The following is a 20603-nucleotide window of genomic DNA, read 5'->3' as shown; positions in this document are numbered from 1 at the left end:
GTACAAAATTATTCATGTACAACAATGACGACAAACTACTGCTCAATCACAAATCCGGCCATCATCATCATCATCATCATCAACATCATAACATCATAACATCAACAACAACAGCCGGGATCCATAAAACTTTGAAATGAAAATTTTTTATTTTTTTTATTATGGGCCCATTATGGAGATTTTTTTTTCATAGGCTGATTCCAAAATTGACCAATAAATCAAAGGCCAGGAGTTTTTTTCCGAGAAAATGGAATTTTTTAAAAAAAAAATCACCAACAAGAACAATACCTTTTTAAATGTAAAAAACAACAACAATGATTCATCAACAATTGTCATTGACAAAATAAAAAAAAAAATATGACATTGGAAGCCAAACATAATTCATGATACAAACACACACGCACAAAAAACATGGTAAACCTTTTTTTTTGGCTGATGGTAAACCAGTGAAAAGTTTAAAAAAAATCAAATCAAGTCAAGTCAGTCAGTCAAGCAAACAGTTATTCAGTAAATCACAAGTTAGTGAGTAATTCAGTCAATCACACACACATACACACACACACACACTGAGCTTCTGTGTGATAATATAAAAATTCACTCGTTGATCCAAACACCAACAAATTCGGTTAGGGTTTTGAAAAAATTTTTCACTTTTTCATTGGTTGTTTCGTTGTTTTGTTTTGTTTTGTTTTGTTTCGTTTTGAAGCAATTTTTCATTTGTCAAACACAACCATTGACATTGTGGTGTTGATGATGGTTATGGTGGCGGTGGCAATAATGATGACGATGCTGATGATGAATATCCATATATCATGGAACAAAAAAAAAGGAAAAAAAAAGAAACCAAAAATCACCATGAAGAATGTATATCATATACATTTGTCCGTCAAAGTCAAATTTGTGTGTGTGTGTGTGTGTGTGTGTGTGACATACATTTTTCATGCACATTTAACCGAATGAGAAAAGAAAACCAAAAATCCAGTTATAACCCAACACATGGATTTGAACGACCAAAAAAAAAAAAAAAAAATGTGCCAAAAAAAAATCTACACAAGATTTATGATTACACCCAGCAAGCAAACTAAACAAGCTATAAAACCACTAAAATTACAAAATGAAATAAAAAAAAAATTTAACTTTTTTTTTAATAAATCAAGGTAAATAAATACCGATCAACCGACAGAGTGAATGAAAATATTATACACACACACGCACACAAGCACACACACATAATAATAATAAACACCAAAGGTGAACCAGAAGAAAAAAATTGACAAATGTTTTTTTTTTGTTGTTGTATGGGTATGTGAACTGGACAATTGAATCATGTGGATTCTTTACACATTCACATTCAATACACATACACAGAAAAGAAATTTCGCCAAAAAAAAGAATCAAAAAATGACTCTAAATTAGACATGCGGTCAATCATTCAATCTATGGAATGAATTCTTAAATTTTTTTTTCAGATCATTTATCAATCACACCACCAAAAAACCAAAACCAAAACCAAAAAAAAATGTCTAAATTTCTCGTTTGAACTGATTTTTTTTCTGTTTCACCTTTCATAGTGGAAATCAGAAAATTCAAATTTTTGTTACGCCAATGAAACTGTTGTCATTGTTGTTGTTGTTGGTGTTTTACATTTATTTTTTATTTTTTTTTGCTCTTGAAGGGTAATAAATAATGTCAAAACAAAAGCGTCAACTTTGTGTGCGTGTTTATAACCAACCACCAAAGTGAAAAAAAATGAAAACAATTGGTATATGGGGAAAGAAAACCGCTTTGGTTATTTTGGTTCCATCATCATCATCATCATAGTCATTCGAAAGGTGTAAATGAATTTATCTACATCTCTTGATGATGTAGAAAAAAAAATGCAGAATGAAATGAGAGCAAATGATAATTGAAATAAAAGCCACTTGTGAATATGAATGAATGAATGATTGGATTGGATTGGATTGGCGAGGATAAATTCATTAATTTCTTTTTTTGCCTGCTTTAGGAGCGTACCCAATGTCGAAAAAAATGACTGTGTGAAACTATGGACAATCGATTCATTCATGTTCTCCACTGAACTAAAGTCATTTTGAAAGGGTAAACACGAACACCTATAGCAACAGTTCAGCTACGCACAGACACACACACACACACACACCTCAATTTTATTCGCTATAAACATTTGCTACCGGCCCTAGCCTTTTTATTTTGATTGCCATACAAAATATATGTGTCATAATTGAAGAGAAAACCTAGGCTTTAATCTTTTTTTTTTTTGCTCTCCTAGGTTCGACAGATATTATATACACACACAAACACACATATACAGTGAATCTGGTGAAACTAAAATGAATGAATCAACAACGACGACAAGAAAAATGGAAAAAAGAAAAAAAGAATCAATTGTTGTCATGTATATATTATATTTGAAAAAATTGTGAGAGTGATTAATGTCGTCGTTCAATGATTATGATGATGATGATGATGATGAAAAAATGCCAAAAAAATGTCTATTATTTTTTAAAAAAAAATTTTCTGGTAGACTGTCATTTTTTTTCATTCGGACAGCAAAGTTATTAATGATGATAATCTGAACCTTTTTTTTGGTTGAAATAAAGAGACTGGGAGAGAGAGATACATTTAAAAAAGAAAGAAAAAAAAATGGGCGAGTGAATAGACATATATAGATGAGAAAAGTTTTGATATGTATGCGCACGCTTTACATTTTTCGTCTTTTTTTTTTTTGGGTACCACCAACACAAATCGGCCAATCGAAAATAACTATTGGTTTGATATATATATAATGAAAATATGACAGAAGCAAATGATGACGATGATGATGATGAACATGATGTGAGGAGGGTAGTAGCAGTAGCTGCCATGAATGAATGAATGAAATAACCAATGTGATCGTTTTTTTTTCTATTTCTCTTTTTGGTTTCTGATTCATTTATCAATCACATTTGAGTTATGTGTGTGTGTAATACCAGAAATGGAAGTGAACAAGTAAAAAAAAAATGGACGAAACATACATCAGTAAAAGAAAACTATCACAAAGATAAATGTAAAAAAACAAAACAAAACAATAGAGACCAAAGAGCACATCAAACATCATCATCATCATCATCATCATCATCATAAATTCATTGATTTCTGGTCTTGTGTATGGAAAAAAAACCCAGAATTTTTTTTTTGTTCTACCCATTGCCATTGCTTCTTCCGATTCACGAAATAAGAAGCTGAATAAGTAAAAAGAAAAATGTCGATATGAGATGCAATGAATTGCCATTGATTATCATTGATGATGATGATGATGATGATGATAATGATGGCATCAAATCTCATGGATTTTTTTTTCCATATCTGTTTCACTTTCTTTCTCTTGTTTGACATGAATGAATTATAGTTTTTTTTTCTGCTCATATCCAAAAAAAAAACTGACACGTCAAAATAATAAGAATTGAATTGACGACGATCATCATCGTCATCGTCGTCATCATCATTAGTTTTTTTTGTTTTGTTTCGATTTATTTCATTGTTCTTCGTTTTTCCAATACTTAATGTATATGACAAATGATATGGAATCATAATGAATGGCCTTGATATATGTAATATATATCCAAATTAATAATGCTCGCTTCAAGCGCTAATCATAGCCAGCCAGCCAGTCAGTCAGTCAGTGAGTAGAGAAAAGAAAAAAGGGAGAGAATTTGCAAATGAAATGAATGAATTGAAAGAATAGATTGGTTATTAATCATTGATGTGTCCTAAGTAGCAGCAACAAAAGTGAATGAGTGTGTGTCTGTGAGAGAGAAACTGAATTTTTTTTCTTTTTTACACTAAAAATTTGGACCAACCATTCAGTCATCATTTTTGAGAACCAAAAAAATAAAAAAAATCGATCGATTGAAAAATGTATATTAATCAATCTCTATAGGCCTCAAGCACCAAAAAAATGAAAAAAATGAAACAGAAAGAAGAACCTTGAAGTTCAAGTTTTTTTGTTTTGCATTTTGATGATGGTGATAATAATAATAATAATAATAATAAACATTTGGACAAGTCTAAATAGGCTTGAATTTTGTGTTTTATTTTCCGATCAATGGAAAAAAAGCATCAAAACAATAGGACCATAGGATTTTAGTTTTTTTTCCACATTTCTTTTCCAAATGGTTCAATTGAAATGAATGCACAAAAATGTGAATGTGTGTGAGAGAGAGAGAGAGAATGAGAGAAAGCAAATTGGTTCATTTTTTGACTTTTTTGAATGACATGAACTAAATAAATTCATATATCGATAGATTGTGAAAATAGTAGGAAAAAAGTGAGTTTGGCACACCAAAGAAGAAGATTAATGATTGTTTACCGATATATAAGAGCTAGAGAGTCAGAGAGAGAGAGAGAGTGGAATAAAATGACAAACAAAAATGTTCGGGCCCAAATGACAACAAGACAACAATGATGATCATCATCATAATTGAATCAGGTTCCTAACAATAGATTCAATGGACAAGATTTTTGGGCCCATACTAATCATGATCATGATCATCATTATGATTATAATCTATTTACTATCTATGAATCGATGATGATGATGATGATGATGATCTATGGTTATTGGCTCAAAGTATATGATATTTATAATGATTCTCTTGAAAAAAAAATGAATGGATAAAAAAAATGGACAATCTCATTTCATTTGTTTTGATGATAAATTGTATTATTATTATAGACAGGAGAACAACAAAACAAAACAAAATGAAACGAAAAAATTTATGAAATGAGAATAGCCACTCTCTATATATATATTTTTTTTGCGTTCAAAATGAATTCAAGTAATCATTTGAATCATCATCATCATCATCATCGATAATGATAATTTCTATATATCTGGACAGAGAAAAACCTGGTAATAATTACCAGGTTTTTTCTCTCTTTTTCTCTTGATAATCGATATCATTCACAGGGACATTCACACACACACACACACAGTGAATAATGATAATGGTCAAACAAGAAAAAAAACAAAGAAATTATTACATTACTGAAAAAAAACATTCTTTTGGAACAACAACAATATATTAGCATTATTATTAGCTTATGATGATGATGATGATGATTATTATTATATACACCCAGCAAGCCAGCCAGCCAGCCAACAAACAACAAGTTCAAGTCATAAATAATTTGTCTTGATATGTTTCGTGCTATCAAACAACAACAAAAAAATTTTTTGTTTTGTTTTGTTTTTCGTTCGAATTATCATCATCATCATCATCATCATAATCGATATCACAAGTCCATATTATTAACAATCATCATCCTATGATCATCATCGATTTGACAGTAAGAAAAAAAAAAATAAAATGAAATTGAAGGACACAAACAACAGCAATGTTTTGCTTTGTTTTATAATTCTCTAGGTTCCTGTTCGTGCTATTTAAACTTGTCTGGCGAAATTTGTTCCACACACACACACACACACACACAAACACACATTAGGATAAATTCGAAAGAATCACTAAGACATACATTTTTAAAAACATTCATCAATCACCGATCACCGATCACCGATCATCATCATCACTCGAACATAATTTTTTTTTCTTCATAAAGAATTGGCTTAATTTTTTTTTCTTTCTTTCTTTATTTTTTGATTCTCTCCCTCTCCCTCTCTCTCTCACACCATCCATAAAAGAAGAAGAAAAAGCAATAAAGAAGTGTTACAATTTGACACACACACACACACACACACAGACACACAATATAAAAAAAAGCAGATTATAATGATGATTATCATAGACACAGACAGACAATAAATACGCATATATAATACAAAGTAAATTGGATCATGTGTATTTGGTCAATAAATTAAACAACATCAAATAATATCGAACAACAACAACAAAAATGAATGTTTTAAAATTGTTAAGTCGATAAAACGTTTTTGTTGTTGTTGTTGCAACTGTTGTTCAATAAATGATCGTCTATCGGACATTTAGAATTCTTTTATTTTTTTTTTTTTTTTTTTTTGATTTATTAACTTTGGTTGTTTGTATGCGTGTATCATCATCATCATCATGATCATCATAAACCAGCCAAGAAAAACTAAAAACAAAATTTTTAATCACACACAAACATATTTAGGACGAAAGACAGTGGTCCTCTTTACTTGGTCATGTGGACAATTAAAATAGTTGCAAAATTTGTTCATTTTTTTTTGAAGGTAAGCATCATTGGTTTCATTCATTCATCCAAACTGGATTGTGTGTTTGTTGACCATTTAATTTGAATTTTATATTCAAAATTTCGACTTGATTTGATTTGATTTGATTTTCATGATCAGATTTAAATGATACCAATCACGCAATTGTGTAAAGATTTCATTTTTTTATTACTTTGTTTTCACAGCAGCAGCAGCACATTATCGATTATAATCATCACCAATCAATTGGATAATTATTTTGTTTTTCTTTATTTAGTTTTTTTACGTCATTCAGGTCAGTTTTTTTTACTCAAAAAAAAATTTTTTTGATAATATAAACAATAATGAGATATAATAGCGATGGAATCTGATGACTGATGATGGAGAGAAATACATTTATTCCATAAATAATCAATAATCAATAATTGAAAAATTTACAAAGACAAAAAATTGGCCAAGAATTTGTTTCTGTTTCGTTGTATGTGTGTGTGTGTGTGTTTGAGAGACAGAAAAATGAAAAAAAAACAGAACGAAACGAAAATGATAAAAAAAAAACATTGAGATTCATCAAATAATCAATCAATCAATCAATCGGAAGGAATTAAATCAAATCAAATGTCTATGTATTGTGTGTGTTTTGTTTTTTTTGGTATATTAATAATCAATAAAATCCGAAGAAAAAAAATCATCACTGGTTTAAAAAAAAAATGAAAAACAAACAATAAGAAAAACGAAAAGAAACAAAAAATCAATCAATCGATTTGACAGGAAAGAAAAAAAAAGATAATGATTTTGTGCATTGAATGAATGAATTTTTTTTCTGTTTTGTTTTGACTGTGTGAGATGCCGAATTTGGAATTATTGAGAATTTGTCTGTGTGTGTGTGTGTGTGTGTGTGAGCAATGCATAATATCAATAATTATTTGTGTGTGTGTGTGTGTGTTTTGAGAATTTAGAATGAGAATTTCCGGTTTTTGTTGTTGTTGTTGTTACAAATCATTTCATGTTCCAACGAACGAAAAAAAAATTTGAATCATCATCGATTAATTATTATAAAATAGAAATGATATTTGATTGATCAAACCAATCAGTAGCAGAAAAAAAAATGAAAAAAAATTTCCAATATATATATATAGATGATATGTATCTCTACTAGATAAATAGAAAATTGAATCAAATATGTAAATGGGTGTGTCTGTCTATGTAATTTTTTTTTTGGACCACTTTTTTTTACCACACTAATACTTGTGTATGTTTTTTTTCGAGGGGAATGGCACAATGACACATAGACACACACACACACACACATGGAAATGTTCCAGGAACGAATCAAAAAAAAAAAAATCAGCAACAAAAAAAAGAGAAAAGAAATGACAATGGAGATTGTGAGATGACAGCTATATATGATGGATAACTTTTTTTTTCTATAAAAGTGTATCTCTGTATGTGTGTGTGTGTGTGTGGAATGAATTGAATTGTATATACTGTCGTTTTAAAAGGGGGCGGCAGCAGCAGCAACAGCAACGGTTATAGTTACCGAATTTCAAATACATAATATAAAGAGAAAGAGAAAGATATTTAGTATTTTTAGATAGATAAAAAAAAACAGACAGACAGACAGAATAATAGAGAGCAGTAGGTTATAATAATAATAATAATAATCATAATCATAATAGACAACAAGTGGAATTGATATGGCGACTGTGTGTGTGTGAGAGTGTGAAGGGGGTGTGTGTGTAGGTTGAATTAATATAGTGTAAAATTGATTTTAGCACCAAACAGAAGAAAAAAAAGGGATCTTACACATGCACATCATTTTTTTTGCATAATTGGAATGTTTTGAATGGAATTTATTCTGATGATTATCTTAGAATCATCAAATGAACCAGAATTTTTTTTTTAATTGACATATTTACTCGATAATTGTTTAGCCAATTCTGTATATTTTAAAAATTTTGATTGCGATGTTTCTATCGGTGGTGATTGTGATGATGATGATGATGATGATGCGTTTGATTTTGATGCTGTTGCTGCTGCAACAACAGCTGCAGCGGCAACATTTGCCATTTCTGAATCAACATCATGTACATTATTATTATGTGATGATGATGATGATGTACGTGATGATTTTCGTCGTGATTCTTTGGCTGATTTTGTTGTTGACGTTGTTGTTGTTATAGTTGATGATGTGGTGGTAGTAGCCATTGGATTTTTACCCGATGTTGTTAAACTATTGACCAATGGAAGATTAGAACTTTTAGCCAAAACTAATAGCAATAATTCTTCATCGGATATGGCTGAAATATCTGCAGAATCACGCATAGATAAATGTATTTTAGCTAAATGTACACGATATTCATTGCGTGATGAAATCGGCGTTGCACAGAATGCACATTTCATTTGTAAATAGTTCGATGTTGGTGATGATGATGGTGATGCCATCGCAACATTTGATTCTTGTTCGGTGGTATTGGATTTTATTGACGCTGGTGATCCAATTCGATTCGGTGTCAATGTTCGTGGTGATGACCGTTGATGATCGGATATTGATGATCCAGCCGGTGATCGTACACTTGATGTATCGTTCCAATTTTGATTAAATGGTGATGATCGACGTTGATGATTGTGGTGATGTGATGAATTTTTTCTTCTACCGGTATTATTATCCGTTTTATCCAATAATTTTTGTAATTGCATTAGTGGATGATGTGAAGCCGCTTTAGCTGTTGTTGTGTCACCATTTCTTGATCGATTCTCACCATCTTCACCATCATCATCCACTTCATCATCATCGGTTTCATCATTGTTCAAGGTGCCATTACTTAGTTTAGCTTTTTTGAATAAATTCAATGGACTTTGATCTTGATCATCATCGGTTTCACTACGATGACTACTACTATTTGGTGTTAATCGATTCAAAAGATCATTATTATTAATTGCATTTGAATTCAACGTTCCAATGGAATGTGCTTCTGATGGTGATATCGATGACGATGCAGTCGATGAAGCTGATGTTGGACGTGCTGGTGGTATTGGTGAACTTAACATTGATGATATGGGAAAATTAAAACCAATATTACCACGATGATTATTATTTGTGGATGATTTTCCTGTCATTTTCGGTGATGAATTCTTTTTTCGTTTACTAGATTTAGTTAGATTATTATTATTGTTATTACCATATTCTGAATTAGAATCATCACATGATTCTTCTTCAGTTTCTTGTGAACTACTAAATGATCCATTACTTTCGGTGGTTATCGTTTTACATAATGCAGCTGCATTTATATATTTGTCTTTAAATGAATGACTTGATGATGAATTACGACGATATCGTAGCTGTGGTATTACCATTGTGGCTGATGAATTACCGCCAACACCAACACCGGAATTCATAATACCACGATGATGATGATGATGATGATGGCTACCACTATGATTACTATTACTACTACTGCTACGTGAATAATCACCAACTAGACCACCACTGTTGCCACCACCGTTTGATGGATTCCATGCAGCAGCAGCTACGGCCATCATTGATGCCGGAGAAATTGGACTAGGTGCCATATTTTGCCATGGCGGAAATACTTCTTCATCAATACCTAAACGTTGAAGTATACCTGTTTGATGAGATCGTCGTGATTTTGTATCAAAGTTTTTTTCAATCAATTTTTCCAATGCACTCAATACATTTCCACCAGCATTATTATCATCATTATTATTATTATTATTATTATTATTATTATTATTATGATTCATAACCGGTGTATTACGTTCAGAATTATCATCATCTATATGATCATCATCGACATCATTTTCATACAATTTTGAATTATTATCATCACCGGATTTTTTCATCAAATTTCTACCAATCGAATCAAAAGGATTGATTATATTCGATGATGATGTATGACGATTTTCTGATGATTCACTTTCAGAATCACTATGTTTTTGACCACCACCACCATTTTTCATTGAATGATCACCAATTTGATCACAAATATTTTTATTATTACTGTTGTTGTTGGAAGCACTACTGGATTTTGTTGATCGACATTGTTTGATATGTTGTAAAAAACTTCGAGCTTCAATTTTTTCATTACAATCATCACATTCAATCAATTGTTTATTCGGTTTTTCTGATCCAGATTCATTACCATTATCGTCATTATCGTCATCATCATCATCATTATCATCAACGTCATAGTCATCATCATCATTATCAATGATAAAATTGTTGGATTTTTTTTCACCACTACCACTGCCACGTTCCATTTCTAATAATTTACGTACAGGTAATGATTTTTTTCTTCGATCATTTTGATTCACATTATTACCGGTACCGGATGATGTATTACGATTATTATTGTTGACTGAAGTTGATGATTTATTATTATTACCGGTATTAGCATTACTTTGTGATGGTGATAATGATGACGTAATACAATCCAATGATGAATTTGGATTTTGTTGTTGATCTTTAAAATGTGAATTTTTTACCATATGATTTGATAATTCTTTTAATGTTGTAAATGATTCATCGCAAACTTTACAGGTTAACACTTGTTGTTGTTGTGATTGTTGTTGTTGCTGCTGCTGTTGTTGTTGTTGTTGTTGATGTTGAGATTTCGATGATGATGATGATTCTTCAGGATTACGCCAGGAAATAATTTGTTCCTGTGATATAATATTCGTATAATGTTGTGTAACTTTCATATGCTGAGTCATATCGGCTAATGATTTGAATGATTGGCCACACCACATACCTGTATGAATAATCAATGAAAAACAAAAAACAAAAAAAAAATTCATTAGTCAATCATCAAAATGAACGAATCAATCTATTATGAAAGGGGGAAAAGCCAATACTGATGAGAATGATCGATCAAATCAATCAAATTCAAAAACAAAATATTAGATGAATGAACAACAACATTTTTATGTTTTGTTTTTCGGGGAAAGCAATTTCCATCATCATCATCATCATCATCATTATCATTATGAATATGATAGACAAAATCATTAAATGGTGCAATGGCTGGCATTTATTAATTAATTCAAAAAAAGAAGAAAAAATAACACAATAATGACTATGTGTGTGTGTGTGTGAGTGTGTAATAATATTCTTCAAAAACCTGAAATAATAAAAAATTGATAGGCATTAACGCATTTCCAATGAACGAATGAAGATTTGTTACTATTTCATACATACATAGGACATGATTTATGATAATGATCATCATCATTATAAATGTAGAGAATCTATCTATCCATCTATCAAAGTGTTCATGTTTATTATATGAATGAATGAATTTGAAGTAATTATGAATAAAAATGGGAATGTACAAAAATACAAAAAAAAAATTTTTTTGTATTATTGTTCTTCATTTATCATCTATATTCAATATATATTAAAAGAATATCGATCGATACCAAATTCATTCATTTTATCAATAACCATTGCCAAATGTTTGTGTGTGAGCGTTTGTGCGTTTGATTTGCAAGATCATTCAAATGATGATGATATCTGGCATGTGAAAAAAATTTTTTTTTTGTTCATTGAATTTATTCACAAAATTTTCCATTATCATCACAATCCAGTTATCAGTTTGCCATTTATCAGAAATTTTTTTTTTCGGATATTAATCTCGATCAATATCAGCGAAAAAAAAGAGAGAAAACTTGGATGACCTACCTGTCTACCAAAAACAAAACTAAACTAAATCAAACTTAAAAATCAATTTTAAATGTCCATAAGTTGTATTCATGTTTTTCTTACTATCACAAATCATATCTTTGATTTTGATCACTGATCTGATCAAATCTTATTATACAATCAATCTATCAAACAGCGAGAAAAATATCTAACCTTCATATTACATAGTCATAAAGGGAGGGGGCACAACAACAACAGCAAAAAAAAAATTTTTTTTTCTTTGCCTATTTTATAACACTATATAGAAAATACTATGAATATATGAAATTCATAAATTGTGATGATGATTGCATTCACACACACACAACACGATACATATTGGTTGATTTTTTTTTTGGTTGATGTTGACAGCTGTCAATCGAAACAGGCTGGACAAGCCTGATTTTGATAGAAATGGCAAGCAAGCTGAATATAACCATATTAAAAGAAGAGGTGGTGGTGTTGGTGTTAGTGGTGGTAGTAGAAACTGAAACAACAAAAAAAATCTAACCATATTTATCGAGATTTGAAGAATTGAACAAACACACACACACACACAAAATATTATAGCTTTTTTGATATATTTATGATATTTGAGTGAGTAAGTGAGAGAGAGAGAGATAGAATATATTGTTCAGTTTGTCTGATGTGATATGATATGAAAACGAGGGAAAAACAGGAGAGATAGAGAGAGAGAGAGAGAGAGAGAGAGAGAGAGAGAGAGAGAGAGAGAAATTGATTTATGAAGACATGTAACGCAAACCATCATCATCATCATCATAATCATCATTCCATGGTCATTGGTAAATGTTGTTGCCAGATAAGAAAAAAAAATTGATGATTATAATCATCATCATCATCATCATTATAATCATCATGATTAGGACCTTTTCTTTCTTTCTCTATCAGTGTTGTTGTGTTTTGTATATTTGTATCAAAGATGGATGGATCCATGAAACAAACACACACACACACACAAACACCAAAATTCCAAATAACAGCAGCCGGCTGGACATACATTTAATCATTGAATAAATGACCAAACAAAAAAAAATGTGTGTGTGTGTGTGTGTGTGTATGATGGGTATACCATACCATACTGTGATGAATAGATTTTTTGCTTTATTAGCTACATTATGGCCAGGCCTGTGTTTCACTATCGACAACAACATTAGAAAAAAAAACCGTCCTGACTTTTTTGTTCAAACGATAGATGGATAGTTTTAGATATTAGATAGATATATATGGATCATGATTTATGGTTATGATCACGTCGGTTTAGTTTTGGTTTTGGCCGATCGGTCGGTGTGTGATTGTTTCTCTAGCTCTCTTATACGTTAATTCACATTTTCAAAAAGCCAGCCATACCCGAAAATAACGAATTCACCATCATCATCACTATTTTCATGACACATTCTCTATTTATTCGTCGCCATCATCATCATCATCATCATCATCATCAACATGATGGTCGTCGTGGTCGTCAAAAGTTTTAACACGGAGGCTATAATCATAAATTTGCTTATTTCTTTCTGAATTAAAAAAAAAATGTTCAATGCATGAATAAAAGCCGAAAATTCTTCTTTTTCTTCTAACCATACTGTGTGTGTGTGTGTGTGTGTGTGTGTGTGTGTGTTGTTTGTCTTGATATATGGTGTTTGTTGTTTGTTGTCCATCTATCTATCTATCTAACCATTCTTTTTGAAAATTGGTTTTTTTCGGTTATATAATATCACACACACACACACACATATATACGTAATTTATGTAAATCACACTAATACACACATACACACACACACACAGGCCAAAAACGAAAATAATCGAATGGCCATATCACCCATTGAAAAAAGAAATAAAAAGTAATATTTCAAAGGATAAATTATGAACAACAGACATAATTTATAACTTAAAAATTTTTTTTTTTTTTTTTTGGTAAAAAAAAAATGAAAAAATGCCGTTGAGAGTTAATACGTCGACTGCTAATAATATTGTTGCTGTTTTTTTTGGATTACTATTGACTGAATGACCACTAATTTTTTTTATGTATGATTAACTTACATTTTAAAATTTGTCGTGTTTGTTCGGCACCTCGACCTAGCCATACATCTTGACCACGTACTAATTTTCTTGGCATATTCACAGCACCTGATGATGATGATGATGACGATGTTGATGTCGATGTTGTTGATGATTGTGGTGGTGGTGGTGGTGGCGGTGGTGGTGTTGATTGTATGGTTGTCGATGAAGATGATGCGGCTACAGCGGCTGCAGTTGCCGCTGCAATAGCAGCAGCAGCAGCCGCAGATGTTGTAGTTGAAGATTTATTTGATTGATTATTATTATTATTGGTGGTGGCCGAAATATTTTTATTGTTGGTTGTTGATAATGTTGTTGTTGTTGTTGTTGTAGAGGTGTTACTATTTGTGAATAAATTTGCGATATTCGTATCTTTATTATTAACCTGACCGGAAATAGATGGTGAATTCATTGAAGTTGATGATGGTGATGATGTTATGGACGAAATTCCCGATTTATTACCACCAGATGGCAAAACATTACTAGAAATTGGCTGCTGTTGCTGATGCTGATGATGATGATGATGATGATGACCAGAATTAGAATGTTGTTGTTGTTGTTGTTGTGATGAATTCGTTGAAGATGTTGTTGTTGATGTTGTTGTCGTAGTTTGATGATGATGAGAATGATGATGACCACCACCGCCACCACCGCTATTAGAATTTGAGCTACTACTTCCGCTACTTGTTCCACTAGCGGCACCATGATGTTGTTGCATACCGGCCATACCACATCTTGGTGAACGTTTCATATGATCGGTCATTTCAGCCAATGATTTAAAAGATTCTTTACACCATACACAGGTGAATACATCACGTGTTTGTTCACTAGATCGATTAATCCATTGTGCTTGCCATGGATTCTGACGACCACTACTAGATTTTGTTCGCATCGGTTGCGAAGCAGCCGGTGGCGGTGGATGATGATGATGGCGGGAAGAAGTATAACTTGGTGTCGGACTCGTTAACGGGCCAAAAGATGGCGATGGTGTCGACGTTTTTGAAACTTTTCCAACACCACCGTTCCATGAATAGAGATCAGGAAACGATTGTTGAAACAATGCGTTGGCGTTTAATAGTTGATTCTGTTGTTGTTGTTGCTGATGCTGCTGCTGTTGATTTGACGATTTATTATTCATCATTGTGGGACTTTGTGCATTCATCGGTGGTGGTGGTTGTGGTGGTGGTTGTTGATTACCAGTGACTTGTTGAAATAATGCCTGAAATGCTTGTAAATTCGCTGCATCATTTGGTGCTAATTTGGCTGTATTGAGACCTTGCTGTAATGCTCCGTATTGTGACCATGGATTGTTGTTAACACTACCACCAGCTGCTGCCATAGATGCGGCCATTCTTGTTAGAATATTTGGTGTGAATGATGCGGCTGCCGCTGCAGCAGCAGCAGCAGCTGCCATAGCTGCAAAATTCGTTGTATCCTGATTCGGACCCTGAACATTAGCCGATGATGATGATGATGGTGATGAACCATGATTATCAATCAAACCAGATACCTGTGATACCAGCGATGATAGCGGATTATTTTTCGATAATTTAGCCATATTCTCCATCAATGCTTCATGATCAGATAATGATGATGATGATGATGACTTAGGTTTCTGTGAAACAGTAAGATCTAAAGGAAATTCTACATCTTCATTCGTTTGGCTATTATTATCGTTATTATTGGCAATTAAATTCTTTTTTGATTTACGTTTAATGCTTGATGAATTTTTCAACAACAGTAAATCGGAACTTTTTGAATTTTTAAAACTAAAATCCATTGGACTCATATCATTGGTCATTTTACCATTATCATCATCATCATGACCAATATCGTTTTGATTGGAATGTTGTTGTTGTTGTTCATTGTTGTTGTTGTTGTTGTTGACAGATGATAATGTTGATTCTAGACTAATCAATGAATTTGTTAATTGACTTAATGGATTATTATTATTGGCCGTAGAATTTGATAATGTCGATTGATGATCCAATTCTTTTTGTGTAAGATTCTGTTGCTGTTGTTGTTGCATCATTGCACTAATTGAAGCCATCAAAGCAAATGCAGCCGTTGGATTTGTTGTTTGTAGATTTGTTGCTGAAAGTGTTGAGGCAAGTTGTGATATGTATGCATGTGCTGATTGTTGTTGTTGTTGTTGTTGATCTTGAATTATGCCGGCAGAAGCAGCACCACTACCGGAATTTGTTGCTGCAGCAGCTATTGCTGCCGAAATAGCTGCCAATGGATTAATATTTGGATCATTTATTGATGCTGACGATGATGATGATGAGGATGGTGGTGGCAACATACTGGCAGCAGCAGCAGCAGCAGCAGCGTTAGCTGGATCAAGAATTCCAGCCAATGGTCCAAACATTTGATTGGTAAAACCTTGTAAATGACCAACAAATGGCTGTGTTTGTGATTGATGATGAAGAATTGTCGATGTTGTCGAATTATTATTATCAACAATATTCTGTATACGATGATGTTTATTATGAACAAGATTTACTTGATGATCTTGATTACTACTACGATTTCTTTGTGAGACCAATATATCTTTGACAGTAAGTTTACGTTTTCTTGATGATGATGATGATGATGATGATGATGATTGTTGACCAGAAGTAGAAGAGGAATGTATCGATGATGATGAAAATAAATGATTTGTTGATGAACGTCCACTACCATCAGGAGATGATGCAGATGTGGATGATGATGATGGCAATAAACAAGCCATCTTCGTACGTTCTTGAATGAATTTAGCAGCTTTTAAACGTGCTAATTCAGCAACATCAACATTATCATTATTCACCGGTAATTCAAATGATTGTGTTGATAGAGTATGATTCAATGGTGATGATGATGATGATGATCGATTAATTGATTGATCAATTTTAACTCTTTTATTATTATTATTACTGTTGTTATCACTGATTGATTTTTTATTTTGTTGTTTTATCGATCTAGTTGTATTATCATTGGTGGTTTTCATTGGTGATTGTTGTTGTTGTTGTTGTTGTTGTTCTTGTTTTGAATCACAATCATTATCTGAATCTTCACGTTTTTCATGTTTTCCATTCGAAGATGATGTTATTGACTGTTGCACTGTTTTATTTGATGACGTTGATGATGATGATGATGTTTGGATTGTATCACTACAATTTTCACTATCAATCACAAGATTTTTTTTATTATTTTCGACTAAAGAATCATCATCAGCGTCATCATCATCATCTTGATGATGATCATCATCATCAGGTTCATCATCATTGGCTGTCATTGCATTTGTATCGGAATTTTCAGTCCTATTTTTATTATTATTCAATGATAATGTTGATATATTTTCATTATCATTATCTTCTTCATCTTCGGTTTCATCATCATTTGTATGATGATGATTTCTATTGTTGTTGGTGGTTTTTGATGAATTCATTTTTTTATCACCATCATCATCATTATTATTATTATTATTATTACTGATTTTGTCACTTTCTTCACTTCCGTTATCAATCGATGATTTAGGTGGTTTCTGTGATGATGATGTACTTGTTGTTGTCGTTGTTGTTGTTGTAGAATTATCGGTGGTTAATGTTGTCGTTGACAATGAGGTCATATTGATTATTGGTAATGTTGATATCGTCGTTGATGATGATGATGATTCTGCGGTTAATGTAGATTGATCATTGGTTTTCGTCGTCGTTGTCACTGTTGTCGTTGATGTTGTAGTTGTTGTTGTTGAGCTCATTAACAATACTGTCATTTTATGATTAAAACATAAAGAGGGTTTCAAAAAAAAAAAAAAAAAATTACCGGAAAAAAATAACCACAATTTTGGCTGTTGTTCTAACAAAGATTTTATTATAATACACCGGGAATCATTATTTTATAGTTTTCGTGTATTTAAAATGAAAAATGATATGATTTTCATTTGAGTTTGGTCGTCGTCGCCGTTGTTGTTGTTGTTGTTGTTGTTATGGACATCATCACACATTTGATTTCAAACAGAAAAAACATGTTTTAGCCTGATAAAGTCATCAGGTAGTAGATGAAACGGAAATAAACATAACACACATACACACATACACATGCACTGAAACACACGTGATATAAATTTATATAAACATCAAAAGAACTGTGAAACAAAAAAAAAGACCAGGAAACCAGAAAAAAATTACATCATGATTAAAAGTTGGTTGGAAATGTTATGCAAACAAACAAACCAAAAAAAAAAAGAAAAAAAAAGAACACCAACCATCCATACACCTCAACCACTGATGACTGACTGACTGACTTGATATTTGACTTGAGTAGTTTAAATTGTGAATTTCAAAAAAAAATTGAATGATCTGATGATCCCTGTATGCTGTATGCTGTGTGTGTATGTTTGAATGAGATGATCATCATCTGCCAACAACGACAAGATGAAACCGACGGATCGTATTCATTTCTTTTTTTCTTGTGTGTGTGTGTTGTGCATGTTTTCATTCAGGCAATAGCCGAAAATACGAATTGGTGTGAATTTTTTGTATTAATGTGTATGCGCGTGTCAAATTGTTGTTGTTGTTGTTTTTTTTTTGTTATTGTCGTTTGTTGATGGACTCTTGTCAATTGATATCTTTTTTTTTCTTACTACTACTACTACTATCACCACTACTACTGAAAAATATTTTTATATTTACAGTGTATTATCCATATGGTTATTATTATTATTGTGATCAAAAAATGTTTTTTCTAAAAGAGAATTTACTGTATCATTGAATAAATGTTGATGACTTGCTACTGTTACTACTGCTACTACTTTCAAATATTGTTCTATCTGATCTTTGATAATACTGCTACTATTTTTTTGTTAACAATTATTTCTTATGCTACTATCTATTTTTTTTTTGAATACTACATTCATAAAACACTACAAGCCTGTTGATGTGAATGTGCTAGTGCTATCTGTTCAAGGTGCGCAACGCACATAGCAAAAAAAAAAAAATGTATCCAATGTTGTGTGTGTCGGTGAGAGAACATTGATGAAGGTAGGTGGAGCATATTGATGCTCGAGTCGATTATATTCCACAAAGAAATATTTTTTTTTCTTTTTTTTTTGATGGAAAATGCCAACCATGGCTGTTTTTCTGTGTGTGTGTGTGTGTGTGTGTGGATGACGTCCGCTCGTCAATCGTTGTTGGTCGCGTCCTGTCCTGTCCTGTCCTGTCTTGCATGTCTATCTTTTTTCTTTTTCTTTTATTCTGTTGGATACAAGAAAGACAAGTGATTGATGGCTGTGATTGATTGATTGATGATGATGATGATGATGATCGGTGATTGATGAATGTTTTTAAATGTATGTCTTAGTGATTCTTTTGAATTTATCCTAATGTGTGTGTGTGTGTGTGTGGAACAAATTTTCGCCAGACAAGTTTAAATAGCACGAACAGGAACCTAGAGAATTATAAAACAAAGCAAAGCAAAAAAAAAAAAAAAAAAAAGAAAACCATTGCTGTTGTTGTTTGTTGTGTCCTTCAATATCATTTTATTTTTTTTTTTATTTTTTTGTTCTTACTGTCAAATCGATGATGATCATCATGGGATGATGATTGTTAATAATAATATGGACTTGTGATATCGATTATGATGATGATGATGATGATGATGATGATAATTCGAACGAAAAACAAAACAAAACAAAAAAAAAATTGATAGCACGAAACATATCAAGACAAATTATTTATGACTTGAACTTGTTGGTTGGTTTGCTGGCTGGCTAGCTGACTGGGTGTATAATAATAATCATCATCATCATCATAAGCTAATAATAATGCTAATATATTGTTGTTGTTCCAAAAGAATGTTTTTTTGTCAGTAATGTAATAATTTCTTGTTTCACCATTATCATTATTCACTGTGTGTGTGTGTGAATGTCCCAGTGAATGATATCGATTGTCTAGTAGTAATTATTACCAGGTTTTTTCTCTGTCCAGATATATAGAAATTATCATTATCGATGATGATCATCAACATCAACATCAGATCATACTCATCATCCATCGTTGTCTCGATTTAGTTTGTTTTGTATGATCAGTGAATGCGCATGGATAAGAATTTAAAAATTCGCGCTTTTATTTTCGTTATGGTTGCTACACTAACACCACATTATGTTGTAGTAGTGGTAAAATAATCATGTTGTAGCAGTATTCTTTGTTTTTTTTTGTATATATCATTCATATTGTTATACCGTTAACATTATTAGATTTTTGTTTTGGCGCCCAAAAAAAAAAAAAAAAAAAACAACACAAGATTTATTCAATCCGATCGTTGATTGATTGATTCGACAAAAATAATTTCTGCATTTTCAATTCCGTTCCATCATAAAATTGTTCAAAAAATTCATAAAGATGAACAATTTTTGCTGAAAAAAATTGCAAAACAAAAACTTTTTTATAGTGTACGTAATAAATAATAATAATTGAAAAGAAAAATGAGAAAAAAAAATTTTTTTTCTTTTGACCACGACCAAAATTACACTAGAAGATAATATATACCCAATCGATCGATTTATGTATTGAAATCAAAGTACATGGTGTTTGGCTTTTCTCTCTTGTTTGTCTTTTTGTATCTACAGAAAAATTTTTT

General features: G+C 31.7%; 1 protein-coding gene across 2 annotated transcripts; it reads right to left on the bottom strand.

The window, feature by feature from the left end:
- Positions 1-6572: 6572 nt before the first annotated feature.
- Positions 6573-18457, bottom strand: LOC124491872 (uncharacterized). Of its 2 annotated transcripts, XM_075735333.1 has the most exons (3): positions 18232-18457; positions 13965-18111; positions 6573-10974 (listed from the first exon to the last, which is right to left on the bottom strand). In XM_075735333.1, the coding sequence occupies exons 2-3, from the start codon at positions 17737-17739 to the stop codon at positions 8105-8107; spliced, it is 6645 nt and encodes a 2214-aa protein (XP_075591448.1). In that variant the 5' UTR covers positions 17740-18111; positions 18232-18457; the 3' UTR covers positions 6573-8104. The 2 variants fall into 2 exon arrangements, with proteins under 2 accessions (XP_075591448.1, XP_075591447.1); XM_075735332.1 differs by having other exon boundaries at positions 13965-18457.
- Positions 18458-20603: the final 2146 nt, after the last annotated feature.

This window comes from Dermatophagoides farinae, chromosome 1 (genome assembly GCF_024713945.1).
Source record: "Dermatophagoides farinae isolate YC_2012a chromosome 1, ASM2471394v1, whole genome shotgun sequence".
In the NCBI taxonomy this organism is placed as follows: domain Eukaryota; kingdom Metazoa; phylum Arthropoda; class Arachnida; order Sarcoptiformes; family Pyroglyphidae; genus Dermatophagoides; species Dermatophagoides farinae.
Note: the sequence above shows the minus strand (reverse complement) of the source record. Positions and strands in the feature narration are given on the sequence as shown.

Excerpts from the sequence above, each read along its gene's own strand:
- LOC124491872 (XM_075735332.1), bottom strand. The coding sequence starts at position 17,739 with ATGACAGTATTGTTAATGAGCTCAACAACAACAACTACAACATCAACG. Across the intron at positions 10,975-13,964 it reads AACACGACAAATTTTAAAAT|GTATGTGGTGTGGCCAATCA; the intron begins GTAAGTTAATCA and ends TTATTCATACAG.